At 39.7% G+C, this 11,441-nt stretch overlaps 1 protein-coding gene across 2 annotated transcripts; it reads left to right on the top strand.

The window, feature by feature from the left end:
* The first annotated feature begins 6,174 nt into the window (after window positions 1–6,174).
* LOC120181245 lies at window positions 6,175–9,852 on the top strand. Of its 2 annotated transcripts, XM_039186414.1 has the most exons (8): window positions 6,175–6,313; window positions 6,657–6,946; window positions 7,050–7,121; window positions 7,604–7,665; window positions 7,927–8,077; window positions 8,704–8,784; window positions 8,880–8,969; window positions 9,445–9,852. In XM_039186414.1, the coding sequence occupies exons 2-8, from the start codon at window positions 6,674–6,676 to the stop codon at window positions 9,565–9,567; spliced, it is 852 nt and encodes a 283-aa protein (XP_039042345.1). In that variant the 5' UTR covers window positions 6,175–6,313; window positions 6,657–6,673; the 3' UTR covers window positions 9,568–9,852. The 2 variants fall into 2 exon arrangements, with proteins under 2 accessions (XP_039042345.1, XP_039042344.1); XM_039186413.1 differs by lacking the exon at window positions 6,175–6,313 and having other exon boundaries at window positions 6,577–6,946; window positions 9,445–9,850.
* Window positions 9,853–11,441: the final 1,589 nt, after the last annotated feature.

Raw genomic sequence — 11,441 nt, 5'->3', positions numbered from 1 at the left:
TAGTGTATGTGGGAACTGTGAGTTAGTTAGTTGTTGTTCAAGATTAGTCAAGCAGTTAGAGGTTGGTTACGAGTCTGGTAAAGCTGTTATGCAAGCTTTCATGTATAAAAGAACTGATGTACTACCTTGATGAATAACAAGTTCAGTTACTTCACTTAGTACTCTGTTAAACTTGAGTGTAAATCACAATATGGTATCAGACGCTGGTGATTTTGGGGCGTGGTAAAGGTCTGCTCGTGGACGGTTGAGCATACGTTGTGATATGATGCCTTCGGTCTCTCCGCTTCCTAGTGGTGGTGTGAGCAGTTCTGATTACTCGGGACTTGCCTCGAAAGGGTTCACGAACAAACGTCTGAGCGTTGTTCTTGATGATCGAAATTTCTTGTTGTGGAAACAACAAGTACTGTTAACGGTGAGGAGTCATCGACTTGAGAAGCTACTGTCTGGCTCGGTTGTTCCTCCGCCTGCAATGGTTGTGCTCGATGATGGCACAACAGCTGAGAATGAGGGTTATGAGGTTTTCGTGGCACAAGACAGTGTCTTGGCCTCATGGTTGTTATCTACGGTCAGTCCATCCTTGCTGCCACATCTAGTGGGGGCAGAAACGGCTGCACAAGTGTGGAACACTATAAACAAGATTTTTGTCTGTAAATCGACGACGACGGTGATGAATCTGCACTATCAACTAAAAGCAGTTCATCAGGGTGAGTTAGGGATGCGCATGTACATATCCCAAGTTAAAGAGATATGTGATGCGCTGGCTTCGTGTGGCAGCCCGGTGTCCGATCTTGAACATATTGCCACGATCTTGAATGGTTTATCGGCAGAATATAGGCCGGTTGTGACGGTGCTGTCGGCCAGTCATGATACGTTGACGTTGGAAGGTGTAGTCTCGGTGCTCATTGATGCTGAGACTCAACAGAAAAACTTCACTCGATTTGACAGTATTGTTGTTGCTGCCAATGTGGCGCACGTAAAGAATGCTATGAGTAATAGGTATGATCGATACGCTCATCAAGATCAAGTCAAGACAGACAGGAACACAAATTATAACAATCAGTCTGCTCGTGGTCGAGGGCGTGCCAAGGTTCAGTGTCAATTGTGTGGGAAAAATGGACACCTTGTCAACCGATGCTGGTACAGGTTTGACAAGTCGTTTTCTGGTTTAGATGAACCGGATGCGAGAAGCTCGGCCAAGGAACAGCTGCCTACGGCCAATGTGTGTCATTATAGTTCCAATGCTTGTGTCTGTACAAGTAAGCCAAGTGGAAGTTCAGGAGGTCTGGAGAGTCAAGACCGACTCAGACCACTTGCCAATGTGGCCGTAACGAGCTCTTCCCCTGCCTCGTGGTTTGTAGATTCTGGAGCTACTCACCACGTGACCTCTGATGATATTGAGATTGTGGATGGATCATATTACACAGGTGCTGGTAAGCTAACTATTGGCAATGGTGCCGGTCTTTCAATTGCTAAAATTGGTCGAACTTCGGTTCACACTGCATCTCGTTCGTTAGTACTAAGTGACTTATTACATGTGCATTCGATAACTAAGAAGTTAATATCTGTGTCCAAGCTTGCTAGGGACAACAGAGTATTTTTGGAATTTCATGCTGGCTATTGTGTGGTTCGGGATGAAAAGTCGGGTGATGTGCTGCTGCGAGGGCAAGAAGCTGGTGGCTTGTATGAGTTTGATGGTTTTCTGGCTCGGCGTAATAAAGATGCTGAAGCGAATTTGGCTCATAAGTCTAGTAGTAGTAGTAGTCAATATGTACTGTGGCATGATCGTTTAGGTCATCCGTCTCATAAGGTGTTGCTGCAAGTTTGTAAACACTGTAACATTTCTTTACCAAGTAATGTCAATAAAGAAATGCTTCCGTCACGTGTTCCATGCCATATGGGCAAAAGCCACAAGCTCCCGTTTAGTGCATCTGAAACTCAGTAAGAAAATCCGTTTCAGTTAGTTTTTACTGACCTATGGGGTCCGGGGCATATTGTGTCGAATGGATTTAAGTACTATGTGTCGTTTGTAGACGCGTGCTCGAGACATACCTGGGTGTACCTGCTGAAAGAAAAAGGGCAGGCAGTTCAAGCATTTCAGTTGTTTCAACAACTAGTGCATACACAATTTGGACAGGTGATTAAAGCGGTGCAGAGTGACTGGGGAGGTGAGTTTCGCTCTCTCTCGGCTGTGCTTGCTCGGTGTGGAATTCAACATCGAGTGACGTGTCCATACGTGTCCCAGTAAAATGGGGTTGTAGAGAGAAATCACATATACATTTTCGAGATGGCACTGACACTACTAGCTCGAGCCTCTCTACCCTTGAAGTTCTGGTCATTTGCGGTTGTAACAGCTGCACATTTGATTAACAGATTGCCAACTAAGGTACTTCAAGGACGTACGCCGTTTGAGAAATTGTTTGGGAAACCACCAACGTATGATCACCTAAGGGTATTTGGCTGTAGGTGCTTTCCTCACTTATGGTTGTTTCAGCCCTATAAGCTTGCGTATAGGTCGCAACCGTGTGTTTTCCTGGGCTACAGTGTAAGTCATCGAGGATATCAATGTTTAGCGCCTAACGGACGAATCTATATGTCTCGCCATGTAGTTTTTGATGAGCAGGTGTTTCCGTTTGCTGAACGTGTGGATAACAAACGGTTGACGGATTCAGGAAGTTTGGGTTCTGGGGTGTCGCTGATGGTGGTCCCTGGTGCTCGGCGTGTCTGTGGTAGTGCCCTGCAGGAGTATGCAAGGAATGGTCAGACTGGATGTGGTGGAACTGGGCATACACCAGTGTACAGTGGGGTAGTACCTGAGGTTGCCTCCAGTAGTAGTACTGATCGATCTAGTCAGAATGTTGCTACTAGTACATGTGAGAATGTGGCGAATGTAATGCCAGAACGGGTAGAGCAGCCTGATGAGCTACTGATGGGTGAGTCGGTTCAAGCTGATGTATTTGGTCAGCGTAAAGGTGGCATAGCACGTTCAGTGGGTGGAAATGAACACCCGATGGTCACTCGCAGTAAACGAGGTATTTTCAAACCGAAAGTGCTTGTTACACAGGTTAAAGGAAGTGCTAGTGAGCCTTGCACGATCAGTCAGGCTCTTAGAGAACCAAAGTGGAAAGAGGTTGTGCTTGCTGAATATGATGCTCTAGTAAGGAATGGCACGTGGGTGCTTGAACCGTTACCAGAAGGGAGAGCAGCGGTTGGGTGTAAATGGCTGTTCAAAATTAAGTATAATGCTGATGGATCTGTGCTGAGGCATAAAGCTCGGTTGGTGGCTCGAGGGTATTCACAGGTACCGGGTCGTGACTTCACTGATACGTTCAGTCCAGTAGTAAAAGCCACCACGGTGAATGTTGTACTGTCACTGGCAGTGACGCGTGGGTGGAGCTTGAGGCAGGTGGACGTGAATAACGCCTTCCTCAATGGTGAGCTTGGTGAAGAAGTCTACATGGTGCAACCACCAGGCTTTGAACAAATGGCGAGTGATGGAACTCGGCTGGTTTGTAAGTTGAAAAAGGCGTTGTATGGGTTGCGTCAAGCGCCACGAATGTGGTATGTAAAGTTGCGTCAGTTTTTACTGGAATTGGGGTTATGTGGTACAACAGCTGATGCGTCATTATTCGTATGACAAGTTGGTGGAATTCGTACGTTGATCTTGGTGTATGTGGATGATATTATAATTACAGGGGAGTCGAGTGACGCTGTTGATGAGGTTGTTGGGTTGCTCGACAGGAAGTTTTCCTTAAAGGACCTGGGTGAGCTTGGTTACTTCCTTGGTGTTGAGGTCAAGAGGTTGTCTGATCGACTAGTTTTGAGTCAGCACAAGTTTATTTGTGAGTTGTTTGAGCAGACAGAAATGCTTGGTGCTAAACCAGCACCAACGCCAATGGTAGTCTCGCCTAAGCTAACGTGTGACGCTGGGAAGCTGCTTACAGATGCATGTATGTATAGAAGTGTGGTTGGTTCCCTGTTATATCTGAGTCATACGAGACCAGATATAGCGTTCAGTGTTAGTAGAGTGGCCCAGTATATGCATCGACCGTGCGATGGTCACTGGCTTGCTGTGAAGCGGATCTTGCGATACTTAAGTGGAACAGTTGACTATGGCTTGGTGTTTCGACCGACTTCTGTGCCTGAATCCTGCTGTCTGACTGCGTTTGTTGATGCTGATTGGGCCAGCAACGTTGATGACCGCAGGTCAGTCTCGGGCTCGTGTGTGTTCCTTGGGTGTAACTTGGTGTCGTGGAGTGCTAGGAGACAGAAAACTGTGGCTCGCTCGACTACAGAGGCCGAATATCGCAGCATTGCTGATACAGTAGCTGAGGTAGTATGGATTCGGTCGTTACTTTCTGATATGGGTGAAACGGTTGCTATAACTCCTATAGTCTGGAGTGACAATACTAGTGCGGTTGCCATGAGCGCAAATCAGGTGTTCCATGCTCGGTCGAAGCATATAGAGTTGGATATACATTTTGTACGTGAAAAGGTGGCTTGTGGAGCAATTCAAGTGAACTACTTACCTGCAGAGCACCAGGTTGCTGATGGGCTGACAAAACCGTTGCCAAAATCTGCTCATATGTTGTTTCGACAACAAGTGCAGGTGGCAGAGAAGGAGAGAGCTGAGAATGACGGGGAGAATGTTGAAGTATGAGTGCATACGTGGTAGGAGCGGCAACTAGTGTATGTGGGAACTGTGAGTTAGTTAGTTGTTGTTCAAGATTAGTCAAGCAGTTAGAGGTTGGTTACGAGTCTGGTAAAGCTGTTATGCAAGCTTTCATGTATAAAAGAACTGATGTACTACCTTGATGAATAACAAGTTCAGTTACTTCACTTAGTACTCTGTTAAACTTGAGTGTAAATCACAATACCACTTTAGCAAATAAATACCGTAAATTTCCAAATTAATTTTAAAAATGATCAAAGAAACCAATATTTTTACCAGCTTGACCTGTTGCGGAAATTTTGCCGGCGTTATCGACCCTAATCTCTAAGGTAACGTTTAATTGGCATGAATCCCTTGGAATTAGGGGGAATTGAAATCCAATTCTACCATTTTCCCATGTTTGGTTCAAGTTTTCCAAGGGAATTGGAATCACTCATGGCTTTAACTTTCCATCAAATGAGAGAAAGTGAATTACATCTATTATATGATAGAATTCAATTCCCTTGTTGGAGGGAATTGAAATTTGACCATACTACCCTCGTCAATCTTTTGGTAACTTATTCATATATCGAATAAAATTTTTTTATTATTATTTCGGGTCGGGTTGAGTTTCTAATTCATATATTCGGGTTTCTAATTCATATATTCGGGTCGGGTGAAACTTTATTTTGGTCGGGTCGGGTCGATTTTTTTAAGTGTGATATTCGGGTCGGGTCGAGTTCGGGTTTAGGGTGAAAAATACCCGACCCAAAAATATATATAATTTTACATTATATATTTATGAATAATTACAATAATACCCCTCTGTATATATTTTTTTTTCAATTAAGTCACTGTTTTTATTGAATAAAAATATTTTGGTTATTATTTCGGGTCGGGTCGGATTTCTAATTCATATATTCGGGTCGGGTAGGGTCTCATATGGAGGTTCCCTTATTCTCGGGTCAGGTCGGGTGGACCAAGAACCCTACCTAACCCACTCTACCTAATCCGACCCATGGTCATCCCTAATTAGGATGATTTTAACTTACGATGTTTATTAGCATGATTTTTATAATTTATTGAAATAAATAATCAATCAATAAAATTAAAATTTAATTTTTTTTAAATTTTTTATAATATATTACTACATTTAATTTATAAAACAAACTAAAATTAAGAAGAAAAAAAACAAGAAGACAATCATTTTATTTTACATTACTGAAATCAAATTCATCTGACATGTCTACGAACCAAACAGAATATGAAATTGGATTCCAATTCAATTTTCTACCAACCAAACATAATATAAAATTTGATTCTAATTCCTGACAGATTTCAATTCCTTCACAAATTCTAATTCACTCCTAAACATTAAAGCGAAACCAAACACCACCTAAAACTTCGTTTAAACCGAGCCTCCCGAGTACTGGTAAAATAGTAAACCGATTGATTAATTTTACTGAATGTATTTAATATATAAAAACGGGAAAGAAAAATGGAAGCTTTCAATTATTGATTTTGATTAATTTCCAAGCAAGGAAACCCATTGGTTTTACAAAGGAAAGTCTTCCGGGGTTGGAGTCTTCGTTATAGATATTTACAAAGAGGGAAGCTAAAAGAGCATATCAGATTCAGACTCCCGATAGAAACTGATTTTTTGTTGTAATTATTTTTATTTTTTATGTTCTGAATTTGTTTGATTAATGGGTTTGTTCAGCTCCGATCATAATTTTGGTATTTTTTTTTAATTTTGGGAATTATGTTGGATTGTTTGGTTATCCTGAAAATGAAGGAAATAGTTTGGGTTTTTCCCCCAATTTCTGTGGGAGATTCAAAAAGGAAAAATTTTGAAGATTTTGAGTAGGAGCAGTTGAATCTAGCATTAAATTTTATAGTCAGAGACTTGTTTGTTAGTTTTTGAAGTATGTTTTGCAGTCTACTTTCAGCTTCATATGCATATTCTGATTTTAATGGGAATTCTTGCTGCATTTTTGTGTGTTATCAGAACCCTTTCTTGCAAAAATGAGTGATCGTCTCGTATTCTGTGTGGACCGCCTTACGAAACCCGAAAGTTTGTTATCAGTGCAAGAAACCGAAGTTGTGGGATCTTCGGGTAACGGTTCTTCTATAGTTGCTGATCAAGATGTTTGTGCTATCGATGTGGAGGAAGTTGAAGAACATGGTTCGTGTGATGAAGAAGAACCACTCCTCCAGACGGTTGAATGCCGTATCTGCCAGGATGAGGACATCATTAAGAATTTGGAGGCACCTTGTTTGTGCAGTGGCAGTTTGAAGGTATTTATTTGTTTTGGGAAATTTTTAGATTTATAGTGTACCAGCTTAATTACGATATGGTTTCGTCTTCCTGCTGTGGCTGACACATTTTTTTTATATCCAGTTTGCTCACAGGAAATGCGTTCAGCGCTGGTGCGATGAGAAGGGAGATATAATTTGTGAGATATGTCATCAGGTATACCCCTGCACTGGGAATGTTGCTGTCTTCGTCATTTCATCTAGGATAAACAAAATCTGCTGCTTTTTATGTTCATATTTTACATGTACCTATTTGCATAATTCATTAATATAAACAAGTGTTGGGATTTTTAAGGTTTCTTTTTCCTTTCTTTTCTGTTGATGAATCACTGGTTAGTTTTGTACATTAACAACAATGGGGTAAAGTTGCATTTACAAATATTTGAGCCACGGGTCTCTGGTGCATGTTGGAAGATTCATATGATATCTCGGTGACTTTTGTTGTCAATATGGTATATCAAATATGTGTGATCATCTATGTATTTGTGGGAAGATTCATATGATATCTCGATTTGGTTAAACTTTTCTTTCTGACAACAAACATAGTCATCATCTATCTTATTGATTGAAATAGTTTAGTTTTTGTTGAGTTATTAGGCGACTTTACTAACATTTCCCTCCAAAAAAAATAATTTGCAGTCTTACGAACCGGGATATATGTCACCACCTCCTCCGCCAGAGGTTGCTACAATTGATATCAGGCAAGTCTCACAAGCGTGCATGTAGTTACCCATCATAGACATGATAAAGATCAGTGTCGCTCAAACTATGTTAGCTTTTTCTTTTCCTGTTTTGTCATCAGTGCTGGTCTTGTTACTGCAATTTAAACTTTGATATTTCTTGGACCAGTTCCTGTTTGTGAGGATCTGTATCCGAACCTGTTCAGTGATCTGTAGGTTGGGTTGCTATTTTATGCTAATCACCTTTGACCTCTGAATTTTTTATTTTTTTTATCGATACAGTGAGTGGACTCTCTCTGGTGCTCCTTTGGACTTACACGACCAACGGATCTTAGCAGTGGCAGCAGAACGCCGTCTTTTGGAGCCAGGCTATGATGAATATTCCAATAACGATTCTAGTGGAACTGAATTTTTCCGTGCTGCTACACTAACTGTATGCTTTTGTTTCCTCTATGGAAAAAAACAAATTATTAACTATCCTATGTTGATTTGTCCCTTAATTTTTCTTGAAGTATACTTGTCCAACGCTTGTGTCTGACATGGATTCAGATATAGCCCTACCACGACCATACAAACATATGGAGAGTGTTAGAAAAGATTCGAACATACCGATAATGGGTAGATACCTGTATCCAACACTCAAACCTAAGCTCGAGTAAAATAGGTCCTTATTGGCTTTTGTTAAGTAAAATTCTTGGTGATTCCGTACTTCCTTTTACTTATTTTACCAGTTTGCTGCACACAATAGATCGAATATCAATGTCCAAGCCATTTTGTGTGTTATGCAATGCATTATCTATTGTATGGTTTGCCTGCATCTTCCCCCGGCTTTGGCAGTGTTCTAGTCATCAGCCTCATTTCGACTTGTGGTTAAGGTTATCGAGTTGAGCCCTAAATCTCAAATTATTGTTTTTTGCTTTGATGGCAAAGATGGTCGCAATTTTGCATCTCATTGAACATTTCTCCAGTCCTTATTGTCCCTGCCAATCTGTAGTAGGAATCACTGCTAATATCCTTGTCTTATTCTGTTTAGATCTTATTTCATCTGTTTGTTTGCAGCTTCTGGCTCTTCTATTCTTGAGGCATGCTTTGTACCTAACCAATGGAGACACGGACGATGATGTATCTCAATATATCTCTGTAAGCATGGCTTGGATTTGTGCTGATCATTTTTGTAATTCGCAATTTCTTAATTGTTTGATTCTAACTTTCTTTTTTTGTTTATTGTCATCTAGCTTTTCATGCTTCGTGCTGCTGGCTTTCTTCTTCCCTGTTACGTCGTGGCCTGGGCTATCAGCATCTTGCAGCGCCGTCGGGAGCAACGGGTAATGGCTCTGACTTTCTTGAAAAAATGAGAGCACTGTTTTACTTGGTTGTGTCGAGGTTGATCTAGATCACAGAAGAAGAATACTGAAAATATAGATTTGTATCCGTCTTTCAAGTCTCATTAAGAATGTGCTTCTGTTACCAGAATGTTCAACTTCTTCCTAGTTCTTTTATGTATTTAGAGGATCTCTTGAGGGTCATATCTCCGTTATCCACGGCTGAATATTTTTCGGGTTTGATTACTTAAAGAAACCGAAGTGTCGAGTAACATAGCTCTGAAAAAGCATTCCATGAATGACATCCTATGCCATTCCTTGTACTAATCATACACATGCAGCTTTAATAAGCTAAAGCTAAATCGACTCATGTCGTTTTAGCTGATTCAAGTTATTTTAATTTGTATTTCACTTAAGAACTTTTTTTTGGTATTTAGTTTTGTGCATTTTCTTTTCTTTTTTTTTCCGATTGAATCAGGAAGCCGCAGCTATTGCAGCAGCTGATGTTGCAGCAATGATACAAGCAGCGCAACCTTGGGCCACACATTACAGTATGGTACCTGGACCTTCAGTCACACCCCAACAGGAGCCACTTGAATAGCGCGAAGAAGATTATGCAATTTGGACTCGACATAAGTGTTGGATACAGGTATGTGTCCGGCATAGGTCTATTCAATTTTCTTTTCTCACAAGTTTTTCCATATATATGGAGGATCCTAACTCCATATAAAGTCCGAATATGTATCGGACGCAGGTGTAGAATTCATGTATTTTAGGGAAGGCGAAGAATTCAACATGGGATCCTCTTTTCCATGTTTCAAGGATGCAATTTTCAGAGTTATTGATTGTACAGGAAACTTGAATCTCATCACTTTGCTTTTTCTTCATGAGGAACATTGTCTACAGTTGGAGAAATAGTCATGATTATGACTATGAATGGATAGTAAAAGTAATGAATATTCTGCACGATCGGATTTGATTTTACAGATTTGAATACCGTGAATTACGATATACATGGATTCGGTTTTCCTTTGTTAGATTCAGATTTGCGAATTCGAATCTCGAATCCCGTTCGAACCATACGCTTCAGCTGGTGCTGTCTCAGACGACGTAGTTAAAATTTCCCCATCATTGTCTTGTATGCTTCTGTTGGTGGTTCAACCAGATCGGGTTTCGGGCACGGGAGTCATCGATGTTGCTCTGAGATGAGATCAGTGGTCTTTGTAGTCCTCGCTCGTTCAAAGTCTTTGCAGACCAGACAAGATTTGGGACCTGTTTCTCCTATGATGTTTGATCCCCATCGGTCAACCTAAAGGCAAGTTAAACGAGGATAGGATTCCGACCCCATTCACGACAAATCCACTATGACGTTTGGTTGCGAGTTTTTCTTCTTCTTAAAAATCGAGTAGGGCTTTGGGTCAAGTAGAATCTCTTTAAACTCAAGTTGGGTTAGTTGCGTGTTTTATCTAGGGGTGTTCATTTGGTTAATTCAGTGGCCGAACCGACCGAATTATCATTTTTGAATTAATCGAATTTTTTTTTTCTTTAACCGTTAATCGAATCGAACTTTTTTTCGAAAATATTAACCGAATCGAATAAATTTCGGTTAATTTTCGAATTAATCGAAATTTTTTAGATTTTTAAAATTTAATATTTTTTAATTAAAAAAAACAATTTATAATTAATTTAAATAATATCTAATTATAAATAATATCTAATTAATTTGATTCAAACATTTTGCATTTAGTTTTGATATTATTTTAATTAATTAATATTGATTTGGGTTTTAAATAGATTTTAAATGGATTGAGCCTCTTAATATAATTATATTTAAAGGTTAATTTGGTTAATTAACTGATTTCGAACCGAATTAACCGTTAACCGAATTCAAAAAAAAATCTTTAACCGTTCTCTGACCGAATTAATTCGGTGGCCGACCGAATTAATCGAACTAATTCGATTCGGTTGATTAATTCGGTTAAAATCGAATTTTGAACACCCCTAGTTTTATCTTAAAAATTGAGTGAAATTCTGGGTCAAATAGAATCTTTTTAAACTCAAGTTGGGTCAGGTGACAGATGAAGAAGTATAATGTCCTCAGAATTCGAGTGAACAAAAATCCATGTCGATCCTTAATTTTATCGTGATGGTTGTGTACTATATGTTCGGATATAATATTTTTATTTTTCAAAAATCATATTTCGGATGATATTTATTTTAAATATGTGATAAATATTTATAGAAAACAATATTTAAGAAAAATAAGGAAATACAAAGATGAGCATGGTTTACTAATAAAACTTGACTTTTTTTCAATAATAATAAAATAATTAAAGTCTATTTGAAACTTTTGGATTTATCCTTGTATTATTTGCTTTCTTTTTTTCCTTCTAAAGTCCCACTTACCCCACAAAATGGAGGCCACTATTAAGTTTAAAGGCTTTAGTGACCATAAAGAAACCAGTAAAGGAAAAA

The sequence above is a fragment of the Hibiscus syriacus genome, unplaced genomic scaffold (genome assembly GCF_006381635.1).
Source record: "Hibiscus syriacus cultivar Baekdansim isolate YM2019G1 unplaced genomic scaffold, ASM638163v2 tig00112523_pilon, whole genome shotgun sequence".
Taxonomy (NCBI): Eukaryota; Viridiplantae; Streptophyta; class Magnoliopsida; order Malvales; family Malvaceae; genus Hibiscus; species Hibiscus syriacus.
The sequence above is the reverse complement of the archived record's forward strand: the minus strand, read 5'-3'. Positions and strand labels throughout refer to the sequence as shown.